General features: G+C 41.6%; 2 protein-coding genes across 3 annotated transcripts; both read right to left on the bottom strand.

Moving 5' to 3' along the window:
* Positions 1-241: 241 nt before the first annotated feature.
* Positions 242-12736, bottom strand: LOC111970231 (citrate synthase, mitochondrial). Of its 2 annotated transcripts, none has more exons than XM_023996851.2 (11): positions 12534-12736; positions 10971-11018; positions 10711-10818; positions 10522-10587; positions 7192-7323; positions 6689-6877; positions 6264-6463; positions 5960-6089; positions 1417-1518; positions 984-1193; positions 242-640 (listed from the first exon to the last, which is right to left on the bottom strand). In XM_023996851.2, the coding sequence occupies exons 1-11, from the start codon at positions 12585-12587 to the stop codon at positions 467-469; spliced, it is 1413 nt and encodes a 470-aa protein (XP_023852619.1). In that variant the 5' UTR covers positions 12588-12736; the 3' UTR covers positions 242-466. The 2 variants fall into 2 exon arrangements, with proteins under 2 accessions (XP_023852619.1, XP_070301740.1); XM_070445639.1 differs by having other exon boundaries at positions 12648-12709.
* A 725-nt stretch (positions 12737-13461) lies between these two features.
* LOC111970232 (protein canopy homolog 2) lies at positions 13462-15702 on the bottom strand. Its single transcript, XM_023996852.2, has 6 exons — positions 15612-15702; positions 15212-15317; positions 14947-15062; positions 14565-14762; positions 14221-14317; positions 13462-14053 (listed from the first exon to the last, which is right to left on the bottom strand). Exons 2-6 carry the CDS (start codon positions 15315-15317, stop codon positions 14010-14012), a joined length of 561 nt encoding a protein of 186 aa, XP_023852620.1. The 5' UTR covers positions 15612-15702; the 3' UTR covers positions 13462-14009.
* Positions 15703-20333: the final 4631 nt, after the last annotated feature.

Raw genomic sequence — 20333 nt, 5'->3', positions numbered from 1 at the left:
TGCCTTAATTGATAGCGGTGTGACGTCAGTCAGTGATGAAAGGGGCTGCAGTACCCTATTACTAATCTACCGACCCTGGTCACTTGCATACTGTACATATTCTAACCTGCTAGGCCAGATTAGAGTGGTTATATTACAGAAGGACCTTGCTTGCCATGGAGTGTTGTCTTTTGTTTTGGTATTTTGGATAATTCCGTCAGACAATGCGAGTGCCCCACATTTTAGAACAAAAAAATTGACATGATTTTTGGATTTCTTTACAAAACCAAGTCATCTTCAATATCTCAAGACAACTACCACGGCTCAACGAAAGGAAAAATATAACCTTGGTGTCACTGACTTGAACCGGCTAAATCCAGCAAAGGCCCTTTAATGTTTTCATAAGTGTACTATATATTTTGCCGCCCCCCTTTTGTTATTCTTTGTCCTCATCCTCCTCCTTCCCTCTTCCTTTGATACTTCATCTTTACCCGGATTTGTTGGCCCCCACCAGGTTCATGAGTCCGTCCGTGCTCATGGACTTTGGGCGTTCCAGGGGGAAGCCCAGGGCTCGGCTCCAGATCAGCTGGGCCAGCACCCCCAGGGCTCGGGACACGCCGAACAGCACCGTGTAGTAGTTCATCTCTGTCATCCCATAGTACTGTTAGGACAGGAGAGAGGAAGGGGATGGAGGGTTAATTGCACAGAACAAGGTATTTCATTATTGCGCTCCCAATTGTATGTGATATATAAGGGCTTTGTAGGAAGATAAGGGACAGCTCAAGTAGAGTAGAAGAGCGCCTAGACTTTTTTTTTTTGTCTCTGACAGTTCACTAAGATGGAACAAACTATGAAGAGAAGCTCAAATTAGACCTTTACATTTTCCTTCATTCCTTCAAGAGATGGTGGAGGCGTTTCTTGTAACCTTCATGCAGTGTCCCTCCCAATCAGTTGAAAGTATACTGCAATAGTTGGCTCCATCCTCCTGTAACCCCACCACTCACCTGCAGCAGCACTCCACTGTGGGCGTCCACGTTGGGCCAGGGGTTCTTGGCCTTGCCCTGCTCCAGCAGCACGTTGGGCACGATCTTGTAGAGTTGGTGCACCAGTTTGAACATGGGGTCATCGGGCAGGTGCTTGAAGGCAAACTCCTGCTGGCAGGTGTACCTGGGGTCTGTCTTCCTCAGGACGGCATGGCCGTAACCTGGAACCACCTGAGAGAACGCAAACAGAAGGTCAAAAAGGGTAGGATGAATATCTTTGAGGTTACATATATCATTCCCCTTGCAGCTTATTCCTCAAATGAAAACGTAAATGCATCCTTTCTTTTGTACACCTGTTCACTACACTTTTAGGTAGATGGAAAAGTTTCCTTTGGGTTTCCTGACCTTGACTCATCCACCCAACTTCACATACCCTCCAGTCCAGACCACTTACCCTTCCAGACTTGAGGGTGTTCCAGATGTAGTCTCTCATGGCCTCGTCAGACACCTCTCCTCCCATCTCCTTCTGCAGGGCCGTCAGCCATACCAGCACCTCCTACAAGGGGCATAGGTAAGGCAGGGGCTCACTCCAACCAAAACAAAATCACTGCTTTCATTCTCCATTTCCACTACTGAGCTTATTATAGTTCCATAGTCATCCTCTCTCTCTACTATGTTAATGGTGAGAGGTTGAAAGCCTTGCTTTGAATGAAAACAGATAATACCTTTGGATAAAGATGTCTGTTAAATAGCACACATACATATAAACACACACACACACACACACACACAACCATTCAAACATGGAATCACTTAGAAATGTCCTTGTTTTTGAAAGAAAAGCAATTTTAAAATAATATCTAATTGATCAGAAATACAGTGTAGACATTGTAAATGACAATTGTAGCTGGAAACGGCTGATTTTTAATGGAATATCTACATAGGCGTACAGAGGCCAATTATCAGCAACCATCACTTCTGTGTTCCAATTGGCACGTTGTTGGCTAATCCAAGTTTATCGTTTTAAAAAGGCTAAGTGATCATTAGAAAACCCTTTTGCAATTATGTTAGCATAGCTGAAAACTGTTGTCCTGATTAAAGAAGCAATAAAACCTGCCTTCTTTAGACTAGTTGAGTATCTGGAGCATCAGCATTTGTGGGTTTGATTACAGGCTCAAAATGGCCAGAAACAAATACCTTTCTTCTGAAACTCGTCAGTCTATCCTTGTTCTGAGAAATTAAGGCTATTCCATGCAAGAAATTGCCAGGAAACTGAAGATCTCGTACAACGCTGTGTACTACTCCCTTCACAGAACAGCGCAAACTGGCTCTAACCAGAATAGAAAGAGGAGTGGGAAGACCTGGTGCACAACTGAGCAAGAGGATAAGTACATTAGAGTGTCTAGTTTGAGAAAGACGCCTCACAAGTCCTCAACTGGCAGCTTCATTAAATAGTACCCGCAAAACACCAGTCTCAACGTCAACAGTGAAGAGGTGACTCCGGGATGCTGGCCTTCTAGGCAGAGTTGCAAAGAAAAGCCATATCTCAGACTGGCCAATAAAAATAAATTATTAAGATGGGCAAAAGACACTGGACAGGGGAAGATTGGAAYAAAACTGTTACGGACAGACAAATCTAAGTTTGAGGTGATCAAAGAACATTCGTGAGACGCAGAAAAAATGAAAAGAAGCTGGAGGAGTGCTTGACGCCATCTGTCAAGCATAGTGGAGGCAATGTGATGTTCTGGGGGTGCTTTGGTGGTGGTAAAGTGGGAGATTTGTACAGGGTAAAGGATATCTTGAAGAAGGAAGGCTATCACTCCCTTTTGCAAAGGCATGCCATACCCTGTGGACGGCACTTAATCTTCAGGCTAGGGTCTATTTTTCTCCACTTCCTGTCTGACTGACGTGCCCAAAGTAAACTGCCTGTTACTCAGGCCCAGAAGCCAGGATATGGATATAATTGGTACCACTGGATAATAAAACACTTTGAAGTTTTTAGAAATGTTAAAATAATGTATGAGACTATAACACAATTGATATGGTAGGAGAAAATCCAACCGGGAAAAAATGGAGCCCATGCTCTTACAATGGAAAGCTATGGGTCATATGCAATTCCAGCTCCCAGATTGCAATTCCTATGGCTTCCACTAGATGTCAGTGTTTGCTCAAGGTTTCAGGCTTGTTTCTTCCCAAACAAGGAAGAAGTTTGGTACTGGGAGTTAGAGTTGGAAATCTGTCTGTGCGTGTGCGACGAAGAGGACGCGCAGCTGCTTATTTTGCTTTTTTATTGAACATACTTCTTTCCGTATGAAATAGTATAGTTTGATTACATTTTAGGGTACCTGAGGATTAAATAAACTTATTTTGACTTGTTTTAACAAAGTTTCGCGGTAGCTTTTTGGATTCCTTTCTCTGCATGTTGAACGAGTGGATTACTGAAATCCTTGGTTTTTGATGGTTTTTGCGACTGCACTTGAAGAAACTTGAAAATTTCTGCATCAAAGTAATGGACTGTKATTTCTCTTTGCTTATTTGAGCTGTTCTTGCCAAAATATGGACTTCGTAATTTGACCAAATAGGGCCATGTTCTGTATACCACCCCTACCTTTTCACAACACAACTGATTGGCTCAAACGCATTAAGAAGGAAAGAAATTCCAGAAATTAACTTAAGGCACACCTGTTAATTTAAATGCATTACAGGTGACTACCTCATGAAGCTGGTTGAGAGAATGCCAAGAGTGTACAATGCTGTCATCAAGGCAACGGGTGGCTACTTTGAAGAACCTCAAATATAAAATATATTTTGATTTTGATTTGTTTAACACTGTTTTGGTTACTACATGATTCCATATGTTATTTCATAGTTTTGATGTCTTCGCTATTATTCTACAATGTAGAAAAAAGTCAAAATAAAGAAAAACCCTTGGAATGAGTAGGTGTTTCCAAACTTTTGACTGGTACTGTGTGTGTTGTGTGTGTGGTGTGTGTGTTGTGTGTGTGTGGGTGTGCCGAGTGTACAAAACATTAGGAACACCTGCTCTTTCCATGACAGACTGACCAGTGAAGGACGCTATGATCCCTTAATATTAAATCCACTTCAATCAGTGTAGATGAAGGAGAGGAGACAGGTAACTTCTTATGGCTGCAGGGCAGTATTGGTAGCTTGGATGAAAGGTGCACAGAGGTTGCCCAAGTAACGGCCTGCTCCTCAGTCATAGTTGCTAATATATGCATATTATTATTAGTATTGGATAGAAAACACTCTCAAGTTTCTAAAACTGTTTGAATTATGTCTGTGAGTATAACAGAACTCATATGGCAGGCAAAAACCTGAGAAGTTCCACTCCCTGTTTTGGAATTTTGGGTAGTTTTTCAATCAAGCTCTCATTGAAATTACAGCGAGATATTGATGAGTTTTCACTTCCTACGGCTTCCACTAGATGTCAACAGTCAATAGAACTTTGTCTGATGACTCTGCTGTGAAGGGGGACCGAAGGAGACAGGAATGAGTAACCAAAGCCATGAGGTGACCACGCTTTGACCATGCGCGTTCACGTGGGAGGCAGCTCCGTTCCATCGCTCAACTGAAGTCAATGTAATTCTCCGGTTGGAACGTTATTCAAGATGTATGTTAACAACATTCTTAAGATTGATTCAATACATCGTTTGACATGTTTCTACTGACTGTTACGGAACTTTTGGACATTTCGTCACGTTATAGTGGACGCGCTTTGTGACTTTGGAATTGTTTACCAAACGCGCTAACCAAAGTAGCTAATTGGACATAAATAACGGACATTATCGAACAAATCAAGAATTTATTGTGGACCTGGGATTCCTAGGACTGCATTCTGATGAAGTTCAAAGGTAAGGAAACATTTATCATGTATTTTCTGGTTTCTGTTTACTCCAACATGGCGGCTAATTTTACTATTGTTCTGAGCTCCGTTTCAGATTATATTGCATGATTTGCTTTTTCCGCAAATTTTTTTGCAATCTGACACAGCGGTTGCATTAAGGAGAGGTATATCTATAATTCCATGTGTATAACTTGTATTATCATCTACATTTATGATGAGTATTTCTGTTGAAATTATGTGGCTATGCACTATCACTGGATGTTTTTGAAACTAGTGAATGTAACGCGCCAATATAAACTCWGATTTTTATATAAATATGAACCTTATCAAACAAAACATGCATGTATTGTGTAACATGAAGTCCTATGAGTGTCATCTGATGAAGATAATCAAAGGTTAGTGATTCATTTTTATCTCTATTTGTGTTATTTGTGGCTCCTCTCTTTTGCTGGAAAAATGGCTGAATTTTTCTTTGAGTTGGTGGTGACCTAACAATCGTTTGTGGTGCTTTTGCTGAAAAGCCTATTTGAAATCGGACACTTTGTTGGGATTAACAACAAGATTACCTTTAAAATGGTATAAGACACATGTATGTTTGAGGAATTTTAATTATGAGATTTCTGTTGTTTGAATTTGGCGCCCTGCACTTTCACTGGCTGTTGTCATATCGATCCCGTTAACGGGATTGCAGTCATATGAAGTTAAAGAAGGATTTTTAAGCATTCAGACAATTGAGACATGGATTGTGTATGTGTGCAATTCCGAGGTTGAATGGGCAAGACAAAAAACATAAGTGCCTTTGAACGGGGTATGGTAATAATAGGTGCCAGGCAGACCAGTTTGAGTGTGTCAAGATCTGCAACGCTGCTGAGTTTCAGGCTCAATAGTTTTCCGTGTACATGAAGAATCCAGACAATTTGACAACTGTGGGAAGCATTGGAGTCAACATGGGCCAGCATCCCTGTGGAATGCTTTCGACACCTTGTAGAGTCCATTCCCCGACAAATTCAGGCCGTTCTGAGGGCAAAAGGGGGTGCAATTCAATATTAGGAAGGTGTTCCTAATGTTTTGTACAGTCAGTTTTCAGTATATTTACACACATGTTAACTTTGACATTAGCATCCATACACACCTGGTTAGCCAGTCCATGAAGAGGTCCGGCCAATCCGTTCATAGCTGCGCTGAAGGACAGGTAGGGGTCAGACAGGGCACTGCCCACTAGGTGGCTGGTGTGAGCACTCACATTACCACCCTCATGGTCACTATAGCAAAGGGGAGTGAATGAAAGAATAAGTGATGCAGCCACATAACTGCATTGTGCAATGACGGAGCAGGAGCTGAATATGCACACCCTAAAGTTACCACGGTAGAGACTAATGGATGATAAACTTAGAAAAATGTATTATGAATGAAGTAGCACTCTCTATAAAACTGACCTGTGGATGGTGAGGTACAGGCGCATGAGCTCAGTGAACGTGGCATCACTGTAGCCCAGCATGTTGGTGAAGTTGTGGGACCAGTCCAGACTGGAGTCGATGGCGCCGATGCTGCTGCCCTCACGGTAAAGGTTGCGGTAAATCTTGGCTGCAACGCATGGCAGTTTAGCGATCAGATCCATGGAGTCTTCATAGACAAACTGAGAGAAGAGAATAATTTTCATGTCAATAGTGTAATCGGAAAGAAGGCACTCTTTCAACAGATTTTTAACAAATTTGTTRAGATTCCACCATCTTGACTTCTTATAACTGTGGCGCATTGACATTTTGCTACATTTCACAACGGTTTGTCCTATTGAACAACATGGTTTCCCACAACAGCGTGCACTGTTCAACATTCTTTAGGGTATGTTTCCTGAGCTCACCTCCCAGTACATGGCCTTGTTGACTCCCTCGGAGTAGGCCCGGGCGAAGCTACTCTCACTGTTCAGAGCTGTGATGGCGGAGCTGAACTGAGACATGGGGTGGAGGTTGGTGGGGAAGTTATCCAGCATGGTGACCACGTGGGAGGGAAGAGCTGCACGCTTGGCCCACTCCTTGGACAGCCAGTTCACCTGGGGACAGACAATACACAAATAGGTTCATTGGTTCATTGGTCAAGCTATGCACACCAAACGTAATGTAGTTTTGTATGCAAAATATAGTCCGTCACTAAACCAAAATGGAAGCAAACCTCCTCCCAGAGATAAGATCAAGAGCTATTTGTCTGTGGTTAAGCTTTATGTTGTGGTTTATGGTATACGGGTCAACCTCTTATTGAATATATACATAATTTGATCTGTACAATTATGCAAAGGGTTGTTGTAACAACATTTAAGCTGATGTGCCATACTCTCTCTCCGTAATGAGTTACCTAGCTAACACTCACCTGTTCCTCTGTGGGCACCTGGCCTGTCACCAGCAGCCAGAACAGACCTTCGGGCAATGGCTCGGCACCTCCTGGAGCCTTGGGCAACAGCTGCTGGCACTCCGGAATGCTGTAGCCACGGAAACGAATTCCCTAACAAAAAATGTTTTTAAAAGATATCTACACTCCCCTCCATATGTATTTGTAAAATGTTAAGCATTTTTGTGTGTGTGGGGGTAGGGGTGTCTATACCCATCATGAGGCAACAGTACAGAATGTCACCTTTTATTTGAGGGTATTTTCATACATATGTTTAACCGTTTAGAAATGACAGCACTTATGTATCAAAGTAGTCCAAATATTAGTATTTGGTCCTATTATTCCTTGCACGCAATGACTACATCAAGATTGTGACTCTACAAACTCGTTGGATGCATTTGCAGTTTGTTTTGTAACTGAATGATAACTGAAGCACACTTCTTTATAAGTGAGCAGATAAGATGATTCTAAAGACTTCTAAATTATTCCTGATAATGCCAGGATTAAGAAAAATCATGAATGAATCATGACAATGATGAGTAGGAAAGTTACAAAGGCTACAACAAAACATGCTTACCTCACCATTACCAATAACAGGGGAGGTATGATCTTTATGCCTCTAACCTTCACACTCATTATCCATAATCCTGGTAGCATCCACATGAATGTAGAAGTGTACAGAAACATCTTCTATTCTTACTTACAATAAAAGTGAGTAAGTCTTTTTTAATAATGCACATACAGTTGAAGTCGGGAGTTTACATACACTTAGGTTGGAGTCATTAAAACTAGTTTTTCAACAACTCCACAAATTGTTAACAAATTGTAGTTTTGGCAAGTCGGTTAGGACATCTACTTTGTGCATGACACAAGTCATTTTTCCAACAATTGTTTACAGACAGATTATTTCACTGTATCCCCAAAATTCCAGTGGGTCAGAAGTTTACATACACTAAGTTGACTGTGCCTTTAAACAGCTTGGAAAATTCAAGAAAATAATGTCATGGCTTTAGAACTTCTGATAGGCTAATTGACATATTTTGAGTCAATTGGAGTGTACCTGTGGATGTATTTCATTGCCTACCTTCAAACGCAGTGCCTCTTTGCTTGACATCATGGGAAAATCAAAAGAAATCAGCCAAGACCTCCGAAAAAAATTGTAGACCTCCACAAGTCTGGTTCATACTTGGGAGTAATTTCCAAAACGCCTGAAGGTACCACGTTCATCTGTACAAACAATAGTACGCAAGTATAAACACCATAGGACCACGTAGCCGTCATACCCCTCAGGAACGTACTTTGGTGCGAAAAGTGCAACTCAATCCAAGAACAACAGCAAAGGACCTTGTGAAAATGCTGGATAAACAGGTACAAAAGTATCTATATCCACAGTAAAACGAGTCCTATATCGACATAACCTGAAAGGCCGCTCAGCAAGGAAGAAGCCACTGCTCCAAAACCACCACAAAAAGCCAGACTACGGTTTGCAACTGCACATGGGACAAAGACAGTACTTTTGGAGAAATGTCCTCTGGTCTATGAAACAAATATAGAGCTGTTTGGCCATAATGACCATCGTTTGTTTGGAGGAAAAAGGGGGAGGCTTGCAAGCCGATAAACACCATCCCAACCGTGAAGCACGGGGTGACAGCATCATGTTGTGGGGGGCTTTGCTGCAGGAGGGACTGGTGCACTTCACAAAATAGATGGCATCATGAAGGTAGGAAAATATGTGGATATACTGAAGCAACATCTCAAGACATCAGTCAGGAAGTTAAAGCTTGGTCGCAAATGGGTCTTCAAATGGACAATGACCCTAAGCATACTTCCAAAGTTGAGGCAGATGCTTAAGGACAACAAAGTCAAGGTATTGGAGTCGCCATCACAAAGCCCTGACCTCAATCCTATAGAAAATGTGTGGGCAGAACTGAAAAAGCGTGTGCGAGCAAGGAGGCCTACAAACCTGACTCAGTTACACCAGCTCTGTCAGGAGGAATGGGCCAAAATGCACCCAACTGATTGTGGGAAGCTTGTGTAAGGTTACCCAAAACATTTGACCCAAGTTAAATAATTTAAAGGCAATGCTACCAAATACTAATTGAGTGTATGTAAACTTCTGACCACTGGGAATGTGATGAAAGAAATAAAAGCTGAAATAAATCATTCTCCCTACTGATTATTCTGACATTTCACATTCTTAAAATAAAGTGGTGATCCTAACTGACCTAAGACAGGGAATTTTTACTAGGATTAAATGTCAGGAATTGTGCAAAACTAAGTTTAAATGTATTTGGCTTAGGTGTATGTAAACTTCCGACTTCAACTGTGTGTGTGTGTGTGTATATATATCTCAGATGAAAACATATAATTTGTGACGAAATAAAGAAAATGTTATGTGCCTCATTTGCATATATACACTGGGTGCATTTGCATGCATTAATAAATTAATATACAGGGGTGGAACAGGGATGCAACCACCAAAAACCTCCCTCAGTCTGTTTTATTCAAATACCTTTGACCCCACATTGACATTACATAACCCATTGGCCCTATGTGACATGAATTATCTTATGACTTTTAAGCCAATATCCGTAAGTGGTGCTGAAATGGCTGCAAAATATCACCTTCCTTATTCTCAGCTAATGTAAGCTGATGAGTATGGTGGGACTTAAGGTCAAGTCACTGTTTAAGTAGCTAGTTGTCTAGTTTCAAGCATCAGACACAGGATGGCTTTTATTTAGTTCCATTTCATTTAGTACTATTCAATTAATTTGCATTCTGCCATCTCCCTCAGAGGAGTACTAAGCAAGTGTGGAAATCATTCTCTTTCAAAACAATTCTCTTCAGCTCAGCCACYGGAAATGAATCACTAAAGGGCATGCCTAAATTGTATGTGTCATCTAGGCCAGGGGTTGGCAACCGGCAATTCTTTTGTTCGTTTTTGGTTTAAAAAAATCCTAATATCACTAACAATTCCCAAGTATTCCCGCAAATTCTAAAAAAMAAAAAGTCACTTATGTTATCGTGTCTCAATGTAATCAACGTATGAAATTATTATTTGGCTTAGTTGTCATCAATTTGCAGTATACAAATTATTATAATTGTGTTCCAGCCCACCAACCATCCAATCAAACAAAAATCAGCCTACAGCTGAATCTAGTTGCCTAATCTTGTTTACCACCTAAGTGTAAACAATCTAAGATACCAACAAGCAACTGAAAATGGCTAAAATGCCCAATCTATTCCCCTACCTGATACTGAGCTTGCATTCAGTTCTCTGTCAAGGGGCTTTCCCTGCACAGACCAACTCACCTCATCTGCATCCAGCACTGAGGTCTCATACACCAGGCCCTTCATACCTCTCATCCCACCGTAGATCTGTAAAGACAAGGGCACACACATTTAACATCAACAGCTACCATATTCACACTACAACAGGCACTGAAAGGGGTACGTCTAATAATGTAGAACGTTTACAAATGACAGTTGAACAGAAAGTACCATATCCACAGTGATTGAGCCGATGTTGGTCTTGCCATACTGCGTTTTGAAATTCTTAACCCTACTCTGTTCTTTAGGGACGAGATCCGAAAGCACATCTCTCAGGTTCTGCAACGGCACAGAGAAAAATACAATACGTCACAGTTAGAAAACATCAGTTCAGTTCAGACTCAGTTCAAAACATCACAGCACTGCTAGGTAAAAAGCATATGTGTGTAAATCAAATTGAAAAATGAAGGAGGTCCAGTCAGGGTACTTACTGTTGATGTAGTGGCATTTCTGGAAGCGGCGAAGAGACATGCTGTGCTCTGAGAGGCACAAGAAGGGGTGTCAAGAGAGATGCAATCAGTCAAAATAGGTTAAATCTCCGACGTGTATCACAGACAGGCAGTCATCAGAGAAAGGTTTCAAGTTTCAATAATCAGAGGGGCGTTAGTCCTCACTTTAAAACATCAGCAAGCCACAATGCACTGCAAAGTATCCCCAACAATGACCTAGGCTGTATCCCTAACAATGACCTAGGCTGCATCCCTAACCATGACCTAGCCTGTATCACTAACAATGACCTAGCCTGTATCACTAACAATGACCTAGCCTGTGCACCTAAAGATGACCTAGCCTACCTAATCACTGCAGGAGAGAAACTGAAGTGTGAGTTCCATGACAAAGGATAACAAACAGAAAATTGCTGAACGATAGACGTGTGCAGTGGCAAATAGGCCTACATATGCCAATGCATTTATGTATTCTAACGTAGAACTGATTTAGTCAAAGCATTGCTCACAGCACTGTGTCTAAAGAGCATCCATGTTCTAACTGTTTTAGGACCATAAGGACACAACCACATTTTTTTTAACCTCAAGTCAGAATGTACAGAGATCTGACCTTGGATTGACAGAAAAATAGAGCTTTGCCCAACTGGAAACAAGATGCCTTCACACAATCAAGAAATATCGGAAAAGTTAGGTAGCCTGTACAATTCACTCAAATGCAACTATTCTAACGTTATGTGCTGCTAGCTATGTGTTCCAGCTAATCAAACATGGCTGGTCCTCTTTTGCTTTGCATGCAAGAGATGCCTTTTCCAGAAGAGTTAGAGCCAACGAAAGACTGTAATTTGCCTCCTGCTGTGAGTAACATTGCGGGAATGAAGCTGCATTGCAAGATATGGTAACCTACTTTATAGTTGGTTACTAGTACTTGCCTAAAACCTACAGTAGTGTACAAGTAACTGATGTTGGACAGCCGGTATCTGATTTAATCAACTCTGAGTCCTTGGCACAATATCAAGGCAGTGAAGGCCCACATAAGTACGATACAGTATCATCTAGCTAGATGTCTTTGTTAATAATTCTCCCAGATTGTCATTACAAACTAAAACTGGAGCCTAGGGGCGAGCTAGCCAACTACAGTGTGCTAGTTCGCTAGGTAGCTACGAAACTCAAGCCTAGACATTTAGCTAATTCATGTTATCAAAGATAGCAACAGTTAGCTACTATACACATTACCGTGCTAGCTTCATAAAGTCTATATATTTTATAGTCTACGGTACATAGCTTAACGTTAGCTGGCTAACTAGTAAAACATAACGTTAGTTTGATTTGGCTACCTGAATGTGAACTTGTTCTAAAGTTAACTGATTAGTTATCTACACATCACTTAGCTAAGGCCTAAAGTCTTAGTTAGCTAGTTACGATAGCTAAATGCTAACTTCACGTTTGTTCTTACTGGCAAGTGGCTAACCAAAGTTTTAGCATACTAGCTAGCTAACGTTATGGCATGGGGCGGGACAATGCAGCGCCCATATCATTTACCGGTCTCACCTTCGTTGAATTTAAGAGCTTCGGGGTAAACCTGTAGGCGGACAGTAGGGACATGGTGAATGTGACGAGTTTGTGTTGGTAAATTCTGACTGTGCTGGTAAAAATCCCCAGTACCTCGTTGAAGGTGATGGTAGGTGTAGTTTGATGGTAGGTGAAGGTTGAGAGAGGAACAGGCCAACAAAGGAGATTGGCTGGGAAAAGGCATGGTTTGGGTGACGTACATACCCATAATCTGCCTGTGGGTGGGTGTCTGGCTGAATCTAGCGTCAAGGATTTTAAATTAAATTGCCGAAAGTGTGATCAACGACATGAGATTGTAAGTGTAACATTCAAATGTTATAAAACCCAATGGCTTAAAGATACACTTAAGAAATTGCTCCGCCATTTCCCAGTTGGTAAAATTCTAATTGCCTAATTTCAGTTTGTCACAAAACAAACTATAGGCCCCAAGTATAGTGTGTAGAGAATCATTGCACCATCTAAACAGCTTTGAAATATCTTTTCCATAACAAAAAATATTGTATTTTCAGCTGGTGTACAAAATCGAAAGTATAGGACACAAAATTCTAAACTTAAAAACGGGAAGCATGGAAATAGCAGACCAGATTTACTGCTTCTTGGAGACTTGCTTTCGCTTACAATGACATCTCTATACCTCACATTTATGTGAATTGTCGGGTCGCCCAAAAAGTTTGTCTGATTAGTTATTATTCATGTCTTCATACAAACCCACTTGTGTGTAATCCAACACTAAAACAACAACTCCTGATTGTTGTAGAAATATATTTCCATCAAAGTATGAAAAACAGATGACCATGACAAAAGATTAATACACAAAATAGAAGAGGAATGGGAGTTGCTGGAGAAAGTATAAATCAAACCTTTCCATCATTCACAGGATACAATTAATCAAAGCAACAAGCACAGCAACCATGTTGAACAACTTTACTATCTAACTATTGTTACAGAATTTGATTCACCATCTGCTTCAAGAGTAAGCTTGAGAACATTTAAACTCCTGAAATCATCCAGAGTGATACCATTTTTTCCCCCATTGCTACAACCGTCTGTTAGAAATACTATAAATAGCACCCGCAATTACATCTTCTAAATATGTGTATGCGACCAATACACTTGATTTGAATTCATTGCAGTAATATATACATTACAAGAGTGTTCTACCCACCTGCATAAGGACAATATAAATTGAGGCATAAAAGCACAAATGTGTGATAATATAGTTGATGTCATGAGTTTTCTTAACAGTAGTTGCCCAATAAGTTATACCTTGCATCTTGTGATTGATAGAGCAGATCGAGCTAGTGTGTCGAGTTCTACAATCTTCAACTCCCCCCATTCCTGTATTACAGACAGTAAGCACCTGGTGCTGGAGCTGCTCTGAATAGTCTGCAGCCCCACTAATGCGGTGGAAGGTAGTTGTGTATAAAGCTGAGCTGTGTGAACTGCAGGATGGAATCATAGCTCATCATGAGGGATTTCCAGAGCATGGTCGCAAAGGTCTGCAGAGAAAAACCATCAACGAGTTACATTTTGGTATTGATTTTTCACATTGTATTACAATGAGTCATTCCAAACACAATTTTGTAAGAGGTGTATCCCCAATAGCAGTACACGTAGTCTCTGGTGGTCAATATAATGTATTGGATCAAGTAAGATGGTGGTATACCTGTTCTCTTGCTGCAGAGTTTGTCTTTCACGTTGTCTGTTTCATGGGCAAAGAATTCGATGATCTCGTCTTCATATTGTTCAACGATGGTCTCACACTACGGGTAAGACAGAGAAGATAATGGTTAAATAAGATGTAGTGGGGGACACATTTCAGTGAGATGCAGGAGCCTACAGTACAAACATATGGATGTGGAAAGTTTCCACTGCATTGGTCTGCTGTCATCAACTGTAGTCATTATCATTCACTACATCAGAGGTTCTAGAATGTCACACTGATGAGCTATAGCGTGTCATCATCCCTAGTCCCTACCATGTGAAAATGAAAACAAAATGGCTACCCACAGCAAATTTCAGGCTGGATGTAACTCTGGAATCCAGTTTAGCCTCTGAGAGGTCCATGGGTCTGCCGTTCCGAGACGTGACCCTCTCATAGGTCTCCCTGCTGGTGGTGGGGTCCAAGCGTTCCCCGTAGTCCTTCATCCTCTCACATACCTCCTCCATTAGCTCCAGGAGGTTACCCTCAGAGCGGGCGAGAGGAACCTGGGGGGAACACAATGTTGGTGAGCTCAACAAGAGAGAATGATAACCCTATAATAGGAAACACTGTGACAACACATTACTATGTTTTAAAAACAATGCTGTATAATCCCAGCCTACAAATAAATAACATTGAATGTGTAAAATAAGGCCAATGAAGGAGCCAGTAGCCCTCAGGTACACCTACCTCTCTAATAGACTGGCTACCATCTGGGTTGATTCTAAAGGACCCGGTCTGGATCATTTTGTTAGGATCCACCTGAGATATTGCCCACTCCATCTCATCCACCATGGCCCTACACGCTGATGGACAATAGCGAAATGTTAGGTAGTTTAACGAAGGTATGCGGACCAAAAGTGGACGCACAATGTAGAAAATAAGGGGGTTGGGATCAAATTATGAGATTAAACAGGATCTAGTGTAGTAAAATGGTAGAAATCCAAAGACTTACCTCCACATTTGAGATCCTGGCCCTGCCTGGCTCCTTGGCAGTGGTTTACAAGGAGAGCAAGTAGCACACACAGAGCAAGTGATTGCAAGGGATGCCACATCTTCATCTAAGCAAAATTAGAGAGCAGGGGGGGAAAAAACACAGCAAATATACAGAAACAGATAATTTTATCAATATTATGGAGACATGCAAGTCATTTCTCAATGAGTTGTCATAACATTCAGGGGAATTGTTCGGGAACGTTTCTTTTTTTTCAAGTTCAGGGACTATAGCTAGCTAATGTAAATCAAAATAAAAGAATGGTAAATCACACTCACTGACCATTCGTGCATGCTACTGTGCTGAACCGTCTCTGACGTGTAGTAAAGACAAAATTCAACATTTAATGATCATTAATTACCTGTTGTTTGTTAATTTCAGCCACCGCTACAACGATTTGGAAATCTTAATTCCACGCTGTTCCATCGCATTAGGTAAAAACTGGTGACGTAGGCTACGGCAGGGACGCTACCAAGAGGTGTCCAAGTTTATGCCAGAGACACTTAGGACCCAAACCAAATTTAATCAGAGACCCGAAAACATCATTCGATTTCATGGCAAATATCCACCGGTCTTTAATGTAAAAAGTCAGACGCATCACAGTCAGGGAAACGTACTTTTTATTTAGAATATTAAGTGTATTGCATTCTAATCGCTAATGTGCAATGGTCCACGGCTGTCTTTAGTTTCGCCAGTTTGCGTTTAGAACGCCAAACTGGTCATGTCCAGACGGGATACAAATTTTGTGAAATTGTCAACAAAAAAACAAAAACATTTTGCTAACCCTAACCTTTCTCCTAACCAGTTACGTTAATTCGCATAACCTGCTGAGCAATGAATGAATCAACATTTACATAATGGGTACCTGGAATAAAATGGGAGAGGGTCATTCTTTTTCAATTTCAGTCAAGGGGAAGGTTAAGTATTTTTGAAATCTAGTCCAGAGGAGATTTCATATCATTTGTAATTGATGAAATTTCTATACTTATCAGTGTTTTAGAATAAGTTGCTTATTATGCTATATATCGACGTGTGCCTTTGAAATATAGTCCAGGGGAGGGTCATATAATTTGTAATTGATGAAATGTCTATATTTATCAATGTTTTAGAATAAGTTGCTTATTATGCTATATATCGATGTGTGCCTGTGTAACAGTATAACTTTAGTACGTCCCCTCGCCCCGACCCGGGCGCGAACCAGGGACCCTCTGCACACATCGACAACAGTCACCCACGAAGCGTCGTTACCCATCMCTCCACAAAAGCCGCGGCCCTTGCAGAGCAAGGGGTAACACTACTAATACGTTTCAGAGCAAGTGACGTAACTGATTGAAACGCTACTAGCGCGTACCCGCTAACTAGCTAGCCATTTCACATCCGTTACACCTGATGCCGCCCCTATCTGATTCTTCTTTGGGCGTGTAATATCAAGTGCGCCTATATCCTATTTGAGTGAAGTCTCAATCAAATGAACCATAGCCTAGCCTATAGGCTGTGAAGTGCATGATAGGAGAATCACAMAGCAAAGTTATATTTCTAAGTTAGTTGATGGAATGGTGTAAATAAAACAAGACTGCATTACACACTGCAATGGATATTCCAACCCTGAGCCCGGCCTGCACTGCTCCTGCTGATCAAAAACTATTTCGTGTGCTGCATAACCAATCGCTGTGCTGTGTAAGTATACAGGTGGCAGTTCGGGAGGAGAGGCAAAGGCTTCTTCCGATTTTTTGGATTAGTCTGTCCAAAAAAATGCACGCAGACTAGCCTATAGCCTATGTTCTGTTCATTTTGATGAGGAGGACCCGAGGTCAAATTTGATTGCTTGCTACTACTATAATTGATTTTTATTAAAAACAATATGTTTCTTGCCCATTATGTATTTATCAGAGTTATTGACCTCACAATAAACCAGATTCCAGTAATTTACATTGTGGTGCTGAAACTTAAAACAGCAGCCAGAAATGGAAAGCACATGGTGCTAAAAGTAGGCAAATTCGAGTAGGCATAATTCATTTAAACCATCTTCATTTTAATTAGACTTTACTAACAAGGAGGGCTTTGTTTTGGGGCCTATTTCTTCCTATTTCTATAGCCATAGATGTATCTCAATTCCTCCACCGTGCACTCTTTAAATAGCCTACCTCTGTTAAGTTAAAACCAAGACTACAATTGAGGGGTTATMAGAGGGTATGCCATAGGCCTACGTTTTTATTCAAGAAAATGGCAAAAAGCACAGGCCTACCCGTTGTTATTTTAAAATCCGATTATATAGAGTTCTCTATAACGCTTTGGTCCGCAATGCTTTATGCTAGAAACAAGCTGTAAAATACCCAGAAAATACATGACTCATATGGGGATATCATTGTTTCGTTTCTTTGACATTCAGAGGCTGAGCTATAACCTTCTATAGCCGAGGAGACAAAAAATAGACTTTGCTTGGGAAGTAATCTAATTATGTCAATATTAATTGATTAAGCTATTCACTTTCTGTACAATATATTTTTGGGAAACACTTATGACTTTCTCTCGTTGGGTTAAGCCACAGAAGAAGAGTAGCCAGCAGTTAATGCGTACATTTTTCTGCTTTGGTAGGCCTACTCTGACTGGGGTGGAAAGGTAGGACTAACTTTTGAAGGCACCATGCTCAGATTCCTAATGGCGTCTCAGATTTAATTATTTGCAAACAGGAACAGTTTCGTTGCAAAGACACTGATTTGGCATTGGAGAAATATAAGATGAACACAGACATATCTATCTGTCCATTCTTAACCTGTCATTTCAGTCATTTGTGTGGTCTAAAAAAAATCTGCTAATTTGTAAAATGACGTAGAATTGCATGAAATGTTTATAAAAGGAAATTTTTCTCAAACCTGCAAATACGATAATAGATTCATGCAATGGTTTTACTATACAGGAGATCTTTCCACCCCTATGGTGGTCTGCGAACCCACAACCTTCTGGCCCGCAGCCCTGTGCGCTATCAACATTTCTACTTTGGCATGTTATGCTTGCTAAATGAAGAACATTTACTAAAACTGCATATATAAGGCTCTGGTCTGTCCTAGGAGTGAGGGTAGACGTTCTCTGCTATCCACTTTCTTTATTTTGAGTATAGGGGAGGGTCACTTGTTTTTTTTTTTAAGCATTCAGGGAGGGTTTAGGTAAAATATATTTTGCTGAAGGGAGGGCCATCCATTTTCATTTCAGATGTCCGATTTTCTCCATGTAACCCTTATTATAAATAACGTTCACTATCTAAGTTCTCCTAACCTGCTATGGAAAGTCAATTTTGAAAAAAGCTGTATCCCATCTAGACAAAACCCTCCAAACTGAACCGAGTATACATTGGTCACCGAGGTAAAACCCGATTCAGGTTGGATATTCTCCTGTAGTTTTTCTTACGTCCACCAACAGCAGTTAAGGTCCATCAACATAGTGACAAATCAAATGTTTTAAAAATCAATAGCTCTTTAACCATTACAACTTTCAAAACTGGTTCTAGCTAACATACACACATTGCACACACTTTTTTGTCGATTTACATCTCGCAATATTTAAAATCATTTCAATAGTTCCTTGGTCATGTGACCTACTGACCTCAAACAAGGTTCAGAATGTCCACTGAATACACTTCTATATTGCACACCCTTTAGTTTGTCCATTTTCATCTCACACGATTTTACATTAATTTGGTAAACATTCTAATTTCAATAGCTCTTTGGTCATGTGAGCTGCTGACTTCAAACAAGGTTCAGAATGTCCACTGACTACCCTTCTATACTGCATACTCTCTAGTTTGTCCATTTTCATCTCACATGTTTTTACATGAATTTTGTCAACTTTAGAATTTCAACAGCTCCTTGGTCATGTGACCTACTGACTTCAAACAAGGTTCAGAATGTKCACTSASTYSSCRTYRARATTGCACACRCTTTAGTTTGTCCATTTTCATCTCACACAATTTTACATGAATTTTTCAAGCTTTCACATTTCAATAGCTCCTTGTTAATGTGACCTACTGACCTCAAACTACTTTCAGAATGTCCACGGGCTGCCAGAGACGGGCGCCGCGAGGCATCCATTGCGGAAACGTGCCGATCCCGGAGAAGCTGGCGGGAGCCCCGGGGAGAGTTCTCTTTTCTTTGTGAAGGGCAGGGTGCCCTGGAATGGGTTCTCCCGAGAGAGGGGCCCATGCCATGGAAAGAGTCGCGGTTTTGGCGGCATCCGGTGAGCTCTCCCTGGCCCTTGAAAATCCGGGGGAGAAGGTGTAAATCTCACGCCGGGCCATACCCATATCCATATCCACCGCAGGTCTCCAAGGTGAACAGCCTCTGGCATGTTAGAACAATGTAGGTAAGGAAAGTTGCCAAAAATGATCTGTATTTTTGGGATAAGGATTGGCTCTAAGGTCTGAGTCAGTAAGGCTGGGGTGCGAAGCAGSGCTGGGCTCAAGCTGCGGCTGTGGGAACAGTCGCTCCGTCGCCCTCCTCTCGCCACCACTGGAAGTTTGTTGTGCGGCCCATCTCGCAGTCTCTCGTACGTGGTCTCGCAAGGGGCTGTGTGCGGTGGTTCGTCAGGGTGGTGTCCGTCGGTGGGCCGAAGGCGGACCGGTGGGGGGTTTGGTCCGGCGGTTCGCGGCGGCAACTCTGGACGCGCGCCGGGCTCTTCTCGCGGATCTCCCCAGTTACGGCGCTCGCCGGCCCCACACATTGTAGGTGGGGAGGTCTCCTCTACGCTCACTAGACTTGAGGCGGAGAATAAACTTATTGGCCCCGCAGTGACAGGGCATTGCATGGATCGTACGGCTCATGCCCTACGAAGTGGGGAGAGGTATCTCCAGCTTGTCTGGGGAGGYAGGCCTACATCTGATGTGGGTAGTACCATCCACGCCCAATGATTAGCTGCAGAACCATAAACAGAAGAAGCCTAGGTTCCCACTGGGCATAGATCACTGAATGTCAACTTGATGAAATTCAAAGGAGTGTACCCACCTGTCACGGTCGCACTCAAATTACCCATGGGGTGACTGTGACCCCCTCATGTCAAAGTGAGGAATATCGATGAAGCGCTGGTAAAGGTG

Source organism: Salvelinus sp. IW2-2015, linkage group LG11 (assembly GCF_002910315.2).
Source record: "Salvelinus sp. IW2-2015 linkage group LG11, ASM291031v2, whole genome shotgun sequence".
In the NCBI taxonomy this organism is placed as follows: Eukaryota; Metazoa; Chordata; class Actinopteri; order Salmoniformes; family Salmonidae; genus Salvelinus; species Salvelinus sp. IW2-2015.
Note: the sequence above shows the minus strand (reverse complement) of the source record. Positions and strands in the feature narration are given on the sequence as shown.

Coding starts and splice junctions, on each gene's coding strand:
- LOC111970231 (XM_023996851.2), bottom strand. CDS start 12,587: ATGTCCCTACTGTCCGCCTACAGGTTTACCCCGAAGCTCTTAAATTCA. Junction 10,588..10,710: donor GCTCAATCACTGTGGATATG/GTACTTTCTGTT, acceptor TTGTCTTTACAG/ATCTACGGTGGGATGAGAGG. Junction 6,878..7,191: donor AGGTGCCCACAGAGGAACAG/GTGAGTGTTAGC, acceptor GTCTGTCCCCAG/GTGAACTGGCTGTCCAAGGA.
- LOC111970232 (XM_023996852.2), bottom strand. CDS start 15,317: ATGAAGATGTGGCATCCCTTGCAATCACTTGCTCTGTGTGTGCTACTT. Junction 14,318..14,564: donor CATCCAGCCTGAAATTTGCT/GTGGGTAGCCAT, acceptor TCTTACCCGTAG/TGTGAGACCATCGTTGAACA. Junction 14,054..14,220: donor ACTCTGCAGCAAGAGAACAG/GTATACCACCAT, acceptor TTTTCTCTGCAG/ACCTTTGCGACCATGCTCTG.